General features: G+C 36.9%; 1 protein-coding gene across 1 annotated transcript in view; it reads left to right on the top strand.

Annotated features, from left to right (window-relative positions):
* SYT14 (synaptotagmin 14) overlaps nucleotides 1-12,861 on the top strand; it is a 171,344-nt gene that overhangs the window by 94,484 nt on the left and 63,999 nt on the right. Inside the window, exon 4 of the mRNA XM_046683763.1 lies at nucleotides 162-611. Within this exon, the coding sequence (XP_046539719.1) occupies nucleotides 162-611 (450 nt within the window). The remainder of the gene's footprint in view (nucleotides 1-161; nucleotides 612-12,861) is intronic.

Below are 12,861 nucleotides of genomic sequence, written 5' to 3'. Positions count from 1 at the left end.
CTTTTGGTTGTAGTTGCCTATTAATTATTATTACTTTCTTTGTGGCAGCAAATCAAAATAATTTTTACATCCTCCTCCTAAAGAAATACCGGGTATTTATTTACATGCTAGATTAAATAATAGAGTTAAAAACTGAAAACATTTAAATTTGCTTTTCTTAGGATATGTCAGCTCGAGGATCGTCTTCACAGCTTCCTAAACCTTTTGATCCTGAGCCAGAAGCTAAATATGGCACACTGGATGTGACTTTTGACTATGACTCACAAGAGCAGAAGCTTCTGGTAACAGTGACAGCTGTCACAGATATCCCAACGTATAACAGGACAGGTGGCAACTCATGGCAAGTGCACCTTGTTCTTCTACCTATAAAGAAACAGAGAGCAAAAACCAGCATCCAGAGAGGACCATGCCCTGTCTTCACAGAAACATTCAAATTTAATCATGTTGAATCTGAGATGATTGGAAATTATGCAGTTCGGTTTAGACTGTATGGTGTACATCGCATGAAAAAAGAAAAGATTGTGGGGGAAAAGATTTTTTATTTAACAAAATTGAATCTTCAAGGGAAAATGTCATTACCTGTGATATTGGAACCTTCTTACAATCATTCTGTGAGTATCTGATCAAATAGCCCGAATACAGTTTATGTTCATGGTATAAGCTATATACAATTTTTAAAATCTATGATAAACCCAACAACTTCTTCAGTCTGTTTTTTACATGGTAATCATACCTTTACAAAATTTCTAAGCCCTGGATAGGTAGGTATAATTTTTTCTCATCTATAAAAGTTGCCCTTGAAGATTATATGTGATTTATTTTATGTATTTTATTTGATCCTCCACAGAGTCTAGCCCCATGTCTTACCCATTTGTTCCTTTGTTCAACATTTATTACATGATTGACCATGATGTCGTCTGAACTCCTTATAGAATTTATTGTTTTCTTTCCAGGTTAAAACTAGGTGATACGTTAAGAACTATCTAGCCCCGTTTCTGTGATATATATACTGCAGAAATTATTTGCTTATACAGAATGTGTTCTGCTGCCTAGGTCATGCCTGATTATCTTTCCAGAACTGCTATGAAATTATTTTTAAAGGTTCAAAAAAAGCTTGCCTCATTTTACTTTCTATCCTTTTTTTTTTTTTTGAGGAAGATTAGCCCTGAGCTAACAGCTTCTGCCAATCTTCTTCTTCTTCTTTTTTTTTTTTTTGCTGAGGAAGACTGGCCCTGAGCTAACATCCATGCCCATCTTCCTCTACTTTATATGTGGGACGCCTGCCACAGCATGGCTTGATAAGCAATGTGTAGGTCCATACCTGGGATCTGAACCAGTGAACCCTGGGCTGCTGAAGCAGAGCGTGTGAACTTAACTGGTGTGCCACTGGGCTGGGCCCACACTTTCTACTCTTTTTAAACAAAGATTTTGCAGTATTTCTTGGAGAATATTTAAGTTTAGTACTATGAGCTATTTTCCCTTTTCTCTTTTTTCCTCCAGGTTCTGATCATATCCAAGTCTCCCTCTCCTCATATTTTTAACTAAATTCCCACAAGGCATTGCAAATCATGGGCAAACTGCACTGTTTCTTTAAACAAGGGAGATACATTATGCCACACAGTTATTTAGATTATAAGAAAATCTGTGCTATGCTATAAGTGTAAATTGTGAATTACATTTATTCCTCTGTTATATTGAATAAAAAGCATTTTTATAATATTAATACACAGATTTTAGAATAGATTTATATTTTAAAATAAGGGTATAATATTTTAGGGTTGTTTTTAAGCTTTTAAATGTGTAAGCCAAAGCCCAAGTTTACAGTATCGCTGAATTTATACCACACAGCATTTGGTCTTATAGGACCTTCATTCCCAAGCAAACCCCATACCATTATTTAGCTCGATAATTTCAGCATCTTTAAAAATCAGAAGATATTGATAAATATAGTATATCCTTATGAGTTTGTAGGATAAGATTGAACCTTTATTGGGGAAATTGATAACTTGTTATAATTTTAAATTTAAAAATTACCATTTTGGGGAAATGCCTTTTTAAAAAAAATGACTAAGAGCAGTTTATCAGAGTAGAGAAAAAAGAAAGCGCAGGCACTATCTCAGAGGGGAAAAGATAATTTTTTATAAAATTGAATGTTCTGCAATTCTTAATATGATTTTTAGACTTTCTTATTATTTGGTCTGAGTGATGATCACTGGTTCTCTTATGGAAAACATATTCTTATATAAAAATAATTGAGTTAAACTAGAAGGGAATGACTTTATCGTCAAGAAGTATGTATTTTGTTTTGCTTTATTTACTCCAAATTATCTGTTCCCAATTCTGTATTAATTATATTCATTTCACAAAGAAAATGAAGCCATAGAAAATAATGAGATTTTATCTCTGGTCAAACTAATTTTTGTATACACTTACATTACGTGTATTAGCTTATAGTCACTGACTCTATATTTCCGACAACCAGTACAATAAATTTCTGAGGAGTGTTCACAAGAAGAAAAAAGTGCTAGATAAATAGCTTCTAAGACGTAACATTTAAATCTGAATAACTGCATTGCCGTACTTCTCAAATTCAATGCTTATGTTTAAATGTACCTCTCTCTTGCTTTCTTTTTTTCTCTGCCGTCTCAAAATTTCATTGCTTGTTTTTGGCTTCTGTGCTAGTTGTCATAAAAATAAAATACTAGTAGATAGAATGTATATATTCTATATATGCTATAGTGTTAATGTTCCCTTTGTTTAGGTTTTGATATCTATATGGAGAAATCATGTGATTATACTTTACTTGGGTGATTTTAGCTCTAATTTTTTAAGGTTTAATAATATGTGAGTGAGAGGTACTCTTAGAATTAAACATTTATTTCTTGTGGCTTTTGAATAACTACTTATTGTTATTGCAAGAACATTGGCCTTTTGCAAGGGCAACTTTTAATCCAGTCAAAAAATTTACAGTTATTTGAAGCTTAATTATAGTTTATCTTCATGGATAATAATGAAAAAATAGAATTCTGCAAATAAAATTTAGTTTAATAGCTAGTTTTTCAGGAACTCTTCGAAGCAATACATTGAGAGAAAAATGACTAGTGTCACCAAAATGACTTTCTCAGGACTGAACATTGAGTTTCCCTAAGGCTAAGATTAAAGTTTAACATTAAGATAAAGATATAGTTTGAGTTAAGCCTTCATGATCATTGACTGATAGAAAATATATGAAGGGTGGAAAAGCATGAGTTCTTTCTACTAACTAGTTGTGTAAGCTTGGGTAAATTATCTCATCACTTAGGGCATCAGATTTCTCACTAGTAAAATGAGAGAATTAAACCAAATGATCTCTAAGGTCCCATCCATCTCTGATATTCTCTGATTGTACCAGTATATATTGGGAAAGGAGTTAGGTAAGAACAAAAATGGGTGAATTTTAGGTGTTCTGTATGCTTAATGTGTGACATTTTGTGGTGGACATATATGTTCTCACTCTTCCATATCTCTTCAACAAGCTTCTAATGTCTGAGGAGGTCTCAACTGATAGTCCCACCTCTCCAAGGTCGGGTATAAAATTCACTTTCCCAGTCTCATGGTAGCTAGGTCATGAGCCATGTGACCTAGATTCTGCCACTCATTCATTTTCAGGAAACCTCAGTGCAGACTGAACAGGGAAGCAGACACTACACTCAAATCGTGTTTCTGTGAGGTTGACAGTAGAGGAATCTGATATTCAGAGTCAGCAGTAACTCTAAAATAGCTTTGCTCGTGCAGAAATGGTGTTGGTGCAAGGCAGTAACAGTTACAGGAAAGAAAAGACCTTGGCACGGGAGCCACAGCAAAGTTTCCTCACCAGATCAATTCTGCAGTGTGTTCTTAGGTTTTGTTCTTGAGAAGCTTAGCCATAAGTCTGGTTGTTTAGTCACCCCAATTCCTTTAGTAAATTGCTGTTCTGCTTTATCAGTCGGGAGTTAGCTTCCAGTGTTTTCAAATAAGAACCCTGACAGATAAATGTTGAAATAGCCGTTGTTTAGTATTTACTTGCTTTATTCATCTCTTAAGCCATACCCAATACCTAGAATGTCATCATTTACCCTCTTACCATGGTTTATCCCTCTCATAATTTGAACTTTTCTCATAAACTCAACTTTGTTCATCTGGACTCTTTCCTAGTGTATAACTCAAAGTACTTTCTTCTCTTGCATTTTTGGTACGATATTACTCTGTATAACAGTTACCTGGAAATGTCCTCTCCCCTCTTTCTCATTCCAATTTTATTTCTCATTCAATTTAGATTTATTAATATTTTTAGATATATTTATTGTGATTTCTTAAGAATGAAACTTCTTTCACTTACAAACATACAAACACACAACCCTTCCTGTACAGACAGTGCTTGATTAGCGCAATCTGTGCAGTGTGAGTAGCTAGAAAATGGGGACCTCACTCCTACAACCACAAGGCATTGAATTCAGCTAGCAGCCCAGATGAGCTTGGAAGTAGAGTCTTCACCAGAGCCTCCAGATAACAGCCGAGCTGCAACTTTGATTTCAGTCTTGTGAGACCCTAAGTGGAGAATCCAGTTGAGCTCACTTGGACTTCTGACCTACAGAAAACCTGAAGTAATAAATAGGTGTTGTTTTGAGCTGCTAATAATTTGTTAGACAGCAATGGAAAACTAATATAGATTTTGATACCAGGAAGTGAGATGCTGCCATAGCAAATACCTAAAAATGTGGGAGTAGCTTTGGAATCACCCATGGGTGAAGGCTGGAAGAATCTGGAGGAGAATTTTGAAGAGCATGATAGAGAAAAGCCTAACTTGTCTTGAACATACTTAGTAGAAATCTAGACTTTAAGGATGCTACCCATAAAGGCAGAAGGAAGTGAGGAACATATTCTTGGAAACTGGAGGAAGGGAGAATCCTTGCCATGTAGTGGCAGAAAGCTTAGAAGAATTGCTTCCTACAGTTGGGTGGAAAGCAGACCTTGTGAACGATGAACTTGGTTGGTTAGCTGAGGAGATTTCAAGCGCAATGTTGAAGGCATAGTCTGTCTTATTGCTGTTCATAGTGAAATGCAAGAGGAGAGAGATAAATTGAGGGACTAAATGTTAAATGAAAAGGAACTAGGACTTGATAAATTGGGAAATTCTTATCCTATCTAGATTACAAAAGATGCTAAAATTTAGAAATTGCTGCTGAACGCTAGTGTAGAGAAAATGCTGAGGGTTTGACTGTACAACTTTTGCTGAAACCCCCCAAAAATAAAAAAGTTGAGTATTCAGCCATACAAGGTTTCCTTGAAGACCCTTTTAGGAGATTAAGAGGGTTCCTCATAGATCATCTCAGTCAAACCAGAGCACCACTAGGTTGCTTAAGAATGTTGTCCCTCAGCTATCTCAGTGGAAGCCAAAGATAGAGAAGAGATGATCTTGAGAAAATTTGTGGGCATATTGTTTAATGGAGTGAACCTCTGTAAAATTCACGTAAGACCCACAATATTATTCAAAAAATTGCATCAACACAAACACTGCCAACTAGGACTGAAAGAAATAGGGAATATGAAATGGAAAGAGGTGGTTGGACCCCCAAAATGCAACTAGCAAGAAGCAAGCCAGTAAAACTACTCAGCTGCAAACACCTGTTTGCTACCTTTCAAGAAAAAGGAAGGGTGACACAGGGAGAATTAAAAGCCCAGAGAATGCAAGTGAGAGCCATGGGGGATTATTCCCAGACCTTGAAACCTAATCAAGGCATTGTAGCCTGAGTTTGCCCAGTAGTATTTCAAAACTGCTTTGGACCAGTGACTTCTTTACTTTTCATTTTGCCCTTTTCAAACTTAAATGACTATTACTTTACTTTATGCCATATACCATTGAGTGTTGGAAGTGTTTCTGGCAGATAAATTATCTCTTTAATTACATAGGTCCATAAATGAGAAGAATTTTTCCCAGGAGTTGTACTTAATGGATTACAGCAGGAGCCATATTCTCACCAGGTTTGGATGATTTAGATAAGATTTTAAACTTTGAGATGATGAGATTTAGATTCAGATGTTGCAATTTTTTTTTTTTTTTTTTTTTTTTTTTACTTTGAACTGGTAATGTAATAGAATGAGACTTTTGGGAACCTTGGGCTGGGGCGAATACATTTTACATGTGTGAATCATGGGGGCTAGAGGGCAGACTGTGGTAGACAGAACTCTAAGCTCTAACCATGACCTTCATCCCCTGGTATTACTCCTATGATTATGTTATATTACATGGCAAAGGGATTTTGAAGATATAATTAAGGTTACTAATCAGATGACATTAAGATAATATATTATCTAGGTGGGCCTAACTTAATTACATGAACCCTTTAAAAGCCAAGAGTTTTCTTTCATTGGTAACAGAAAAAAAAATAAGATTCAAAGCCTGAGGGGGATTCAACATGAAGTTCTCTGTTGCTGAGATGGAGGGTGCCAATGTGGAAGGACCTGAGAGGAGCCTCTAGGAGCTGAGAGGGAGCCCTCTAAGAGCTTTGGCCAGCTGCCAGCAAGAATATAGGGCTCTCAGTCCTACATCTGCAAAGAACTGAATTTGGCCAACACCTGAATAAACTTGAAAGCAGGTCCTTCCCCCGAGCCTCCAGATAGGAGCTCAGCTGAGCCAACCCCTTGATTACAGCCTTGTGAGACCCCAGCAGAGAAGCCAATGGAGCCCACCCAGACTTCTGACCTACAGAAACTGAGAGAGAACAAATTGGTGTGTTTTAACCTACTAAGTTTGTGGTAACTTGTTACATATCAGTAGAAATCTAATACAGCCCACAGGGCCTAAGATATTACTGTCTGGCTCTTTACAGAAAAAGTTTTCTAACTTATGCTCTAGACAACTAGGAATTGAGATTGAATAACAGACGTGCAAATCACTTCCGGGTTGAGGTGAATACGCATGTAGTCAGATAACATTCTGTGAGTCTGCTTTCATCTTGGTGGGATGTTCTTTACCGTTTCATGAAGTCTTCAGCAAATACCTTTATACAACTGTGAACACATGCCAGTCAAGTCTGCAGGTACTCTCAGTTTGTGACCTACTTACTCCCCTTTTATTCTTCATGGCTGCTCCCTCAGCGTAGATGTATTAACCCAGAACTTGTTATGTTTGTTCCACAACCTTCTGTATATAACTAGCTCTTGGTGATTAATATTATTAGTCTGTGTTTTGACCCATAGTAACTCACATACTATGTTCCAAACTCATTATCTTTCTTTTAATCTAAACTCTTTTCCACCAAGAGGCTGTCATTAACTCTCTCTAGATTGTTAGATTTGCCTTTCTATAACTCTCATAATACCTTCCCTTTTGTAATTCTTTATTGTACTTGAAATTAATTGCTTAATGTCTGTCTTGTTAACTGTTGTATCCCTAGTGTTTAATTTCATGCCTGACCTATAAATATTCCTCAGTAATTATTTGCTGAGTAGACATTAAAGTATTCATTCATTATAATGAGTAATGTGAACATAAGAGATGGTGCATTCTCTGTGAGAAAGTCACAATATAGTTAGGTTTTAAATCTTTTTAGGTTCAAATTTTCTTTTAAAATGTTTAGAAAGAAAAAGACATTGATTTTAAAAAGTAGAATCATAAAATATTATAGCTGAAAGAGTTTAGAGATCATAGAATCTAGCTTTCTCATTGTGCAGTAAGGAAATAGATATTTAGAGAGATCACGTCACTTGACTAGTTCCTCATGCCATCTGGTTCAAGAGCTGGGGCTGGAATGCCTCTTTCCTGACTCCAAGGCCAGTGATTTTCCAGAAATTTTGGAAGAGCAAATTTGTAAAATTCAGTTTAGTTAGAAAAGAATCTGTGACCATTCTATGCATGTTCTCTTATATACAAACTAGCTTAAAAGAGGAGAATGGAAGATGTTGGATTAATCTCACTCACGGAACTTTTTTCCCCATATACCTAATGAAATGAGTAAAAAATATGAAAACTACCACAAAATTTACCAATAGCAATCACTCAATGAAAGAAATAGATAATTGTGGAGTGGCACAGAGAGACATAAAGCAAAGTCATGCACCTAGCCCCTAATTCCACACTCTGTCCACTAAAAGCCATGCTGATGAATCAGCAAAAGTCTTGGGAATATTCAGCAATACTTCAGGTCTGTAGAGAAAAAACCTCTTGAGTGGATATGTTTATCATAGTAGATTGTATTGCTGTTCACAAATATATTTGGTGCCCCTCCCTGTAGGAAGATTTTAAATCTCTGCCAGTTGAAATGTGTTATCTCAGCATAAACAATCTTATTCTGATATAGAAATTGGTACAAGGACTTTGGTACAGCTACATCAAAAAAACCAAATATTTGTGACATTGACTCTGGAGCCAGGTGTGGGCAGTGATGAAACTTGAGTTGAAAGCTGGAAGGAAGGTGATGCATGTTATCCTGTGACAGAGTATTTTGTAAAACTCTTGCCTATACTAATGTGGCTGGCAGCTATCTTAAAAATGAACATGTAGCTCGAGGCAGAGGTGAGAAGAGCAGATCAGTAATAGCATGAATTCGTTTGCTGTTAAATGCATTTGAGCAAATATTCGTTCAGAGGGGAAATGGCAGATTTACAAGCAACAGTGAAAGGGGAGAGAGAGAATCAAAAAATTCCAGGACTTTGGGATTGGAAGGTGCAAATATCATCTCCAACCTACATAAGATAAAGCTGAGAATACTGAGCTACAAGGGCTTCAGCAACATCAGGGACCAAATCAAGGGTGTGGCCATGGCATCCAGTGTTAAAACTCTAAGTGGATTATTGTGGCACCTCGTAAACCATTTCTGTTGGACAAAATGGCTCTAGGAAAGGAGACTAAAGGTACAGCTCTCCCCAGTGAGTGAGAGAGACAGAGAAAATGAGAGTGAAGGAGACAGTGTCTGCTTAGTGTGATTTCAGAATCACAACAGACCGGTCACTGTTTTGTGGTCCCTAAACGGAAATGTTTATGGTCATTACCCTGTCCCTGGTTCACAATTGTATACTGGATGTTTGTGTGGCAGATAACTTATCTTTTTAGTTCTTGGGTCTCCTGAGCAAGGAGCCACATCTGGACTTAATTTAGAGACCAATATCCAACACCCAGAGATCCTTGACTTTCAGCTCAAAACTATAACTAATTAGCATTTTGGTTTGTTTTCCTTAGGAAAAGGAGAGAGTGTTCTGCATGTGGGAGAAGGAGAGAACTGAACGTTTGATATCCAGGAGAAAGAACAGGGTTTAGTGGTCTTTGTTTTCACATATATCCTATTGCGCCTCCCTAGAAAAGAAGAGTATATTACCACCCTGTTGAACTCAGGTGTGGCCATATGACTTGCTTTTGTCTTCTGGTCACAACTTTTAAGAATTGGAATAATGCCTCTGTTATTATGGAAGCATGTGGGGAAATGGAGCGTCTCTCCGCTTTGGGAAAAGGCTTCCTTGCCAATCCAAAATAGATATGCTGCATAAGTGAGAAGTAGACCATTGTGGGATTAAGCTGCTGAGAATTTGGGGTTATTTGTGAACGCAGCATAAACTAGCCTGACTGATAGAATATTTGCTGTTCTGACGAAGGCATGTACCAACCTCTGTGGCAGAGAATCAGACGACATAGGAAAGCAGAGTGATGGAATTGACTTCTGAAAGAATCTAAGGCTCTGTGTGTGTCACTGATTGAATTCCCTGAGATGCTGGCTCTGAGGTGGAGTTCAGTGTGCCAGATGTTTATTAAGGAGTGCCCTTGAAATCAATACTTAGAAAAGGGAGGAGAAAGAAGCAGGATTGGATGGAGGGGAGAAGTCAAGTTGCAGTGCAAGCCCAACCACATCCTCAGCCACCCCACCCACAGGGAATTTTGGAGCTAAAGTAGTCCTTCTGAGTTGTCCCCAGTTGGGTTGAGATGACCAGGCCTTTATACCCACACGTCCGTCAGTCATTGAATGTGGGCTGCTGCCTGAAAGGCTGTACCCTTGGGGGAGACAGGGCTTCACGGGGGAGTCAGTTGCTGAAGGGACTGATAGTTGACGTTTGTCTACCAGCAGCCCTCCCAACAGCGAAGGCAATGGTCTCTTCATTGATGGAGAATCTTGACAGTGTCTCCCAGTGTCCACCACAGCTATTAACCTGTTCAATATCAAAATAACACTGTAGTTGATTTTAAAAAATTGGAAAGTAGACAAAGTAAGTAGGAGGAAATGTGAGAATGCTAATATAGTTAATAATAAAATGACTACCCTCTTCTTATTTAGAGAAAAATCATTTAGAAAATAATCTATGAGGAAGAAATATTTATGTAAAGTTCACTTATTTTATTTCATTTTCTTCTATTAGATTTATATAAAGTAAAATGGATTTTTTAAAATAAATAGTTGCCGTTAGATCCGATTTTTTTATTTCTGTTTATACATATTCATAGAATGATGTCTACAAGATGTTTACTCCTTAGCAGTTTATGGATGGTAAAGTTCAAGATGATTTTCTTACTTCTATCTTTGTTTATTTCTATATTATTTGAATTATTCATGACAATCCTTTGTCAGTTTAAAAAAAACAGAGAGTCAGAAGGGGTCAGGGAATTTGGACTCTGATCCATTTTGTTAGGATGAGTAAACAGATTAAGTTCCTAACTAGATTCTTTAGGGTGAGGAACGGCAAGGCCATAGTGGGAAACTTAAGTTTTCTTAAGTTTTTATGATAGAGGGTACTTAATATGTGCCTAGATGTCTATATTTCATTAAATATGGTTCCATATTATATTTCTATATGAATACATAGCAGTTATAGAAGTAGACTTGGGAGTGGATTGAATTGTCCTAAGGATGAGAAGAGAAGATCCTCAGGAAGTCCTATATTTGAAGATTGGAGAAAGGAGGGATAAGATAGGAGAAAAAAGATAGGAAAATATCACAAAAGCAAAGAATGAATTTATGAAGGAAGGAATAATCAACTTTGTCACATGCTGCTGATGGAACCAATAATCTGAGTATTAAAAACTGTCCATTGGATTTAGGATATGGCTGTAATGGGTAGCCTTACAGGGACTAGTTTTGATGAGGTAGAGGGGCCAGAATTCAAACTAGAGTGGCAATCATGTAAATGGCTTTTCCGCCAAGTGTGGCTATTAAAATAGGAAGAGAGAAAGGACAGAATTTGGCAAGGAGGGGTTCCAGAAAGATGTTTCTAAGGTTAGGAGAGACTTGGGCATGCTTAAATACTAATGCAAATGATATTATAAAAAGATGGAGTGTAAGATATAGGAGAGCTAACTGAAGAGAGAGATGAATTGAGGTGTCTGGGATGAACAGAGAGGCAAAAATGTTTTTTAAGAGATTTATTTAAGTTGTGGACCATGAAATCTAAGTGCAATAAAGGGAGAAGTGAAGCCAGAAAGAGACTGATAGGCAGAGGAATTAGAAAGGTTAGTGGACCGAAAGTCCCAAGGGTATCTAGGAACAGATATGAGAGGAGTAGTTGAACAAGAGGTATGGAAAGACAGGAGACTGGTTAGGGAGGAGAATGTTTTCATCTACTGTGATGTGGTGACAAGAGTCCAGAGTGTGATGGTAGAAATGGGCATCTGAGATAGAATAAAAGGTAAAGTCACCGAAGATGGTTAAGTTGCTCAAGAGGAGCCAGGTTCTTGAATGGGTTATCCACATGGACGTTGAAGTGTGAAAGAAGATTGAGTCAAGGATCATTGTTCTCAAGAACGAAGAGGAAGTTTGGGGAATGAAAATGTCCTGGACAGAATGTCTATGCGGACAGGATGACATACACCTTAAAGGAAAATTATTATTATTTTCCATGATTTTAGAAGAGCAGTGTTTGACAAGGCAGCAGAGAACTTTGCTTCTGACCCTTAGACACTTCGGGTATGAAGGAATAACTAGGGTGAAAAGTCTATTGAGGATGATGTATACTCAGGGCATAACTGGGTTTCAATTAAAGTAAGCTGTTGGGCGCCCAGAGAAGAAACTCAGGTTCTGGAGGAGTTATCATAGACCAGAAGGTATAGGGAAAAGATTCTGAAAAGGAGGAGCCTAAAGGAAGTTTATGTTAGTGAAGCGGTACAGCGAATAATAGAATGAACGTTAAAGTAAAAGAGAGGGCCGACGTCGTGAAGGATTTGCCATCATTTGTATTATACCAAAATGTCAATCTCAATCATAATTTGAGTCTATTTAAATCTTAGATTTCATTTAAAGTCTAATTTCAATCCCATCTTTATAGAAATTTGTTAGATTATTTCCAATGTAACAAATTAGTTGATCTTGTCTATCTTTGTATACCAAATATGTAGTACTGGTTATTGCTGTATAAATTTTGAATGGATAGATGGATGAGTGGGTGCATATGGTACATGCCGTTTCTGAGTTACTGCCTCTGGTGTTCGTTTTTGCAGCTGGTCATATGTTTTCTTTTTGTCAAACTTGCTTTATGTCTTCCGTCTAGATTTTAAACACTTTGAGACAAGAAACTGTGTGTTTTACTTATATGATATTTTTCATAGAACCTACAAAATAGGTGTTCAATGACCACTTATTAAATTGAGTTGTCAACATGTTAACATTCATTAACATTTTTAAATTGTTACCAAGTTCAATATAACATTATTCCCTGATAGGTATCCTTAAAACAGCCCTATTAGCCATCTTTCATGACCTGGAATCCAATAAGCATGCATCTCAGGGTAATTAACTAAGAGCACATCAGGAATTGTTTTATTTTTTAAGTAATAATTGATTAATTAGGGACATATATGCTTATATAATTTCTCATTCAACAGTATAATGCCAGCATCTCCTAAGAGTGATCAACCTTCCTCATGAC

Source organism: Equus quagga, chromosome 13, assembly GCF_021613505.1.
Source record: "Equus quagga isolate Etosha38 chromosome 13, UCLA_HA_Equagga_1.0, whole genome shotgun sequence".
Taxonomy (NCBI): domain Eukaryota; kingdom Metazoa; phylum Chordata; class Mammalia; order Perissodactyla; family Equidae; genus Equus; species Equus quagga.
This window is presented reverse-complemented; position numbering and strand designations above follow the sequence as displayed.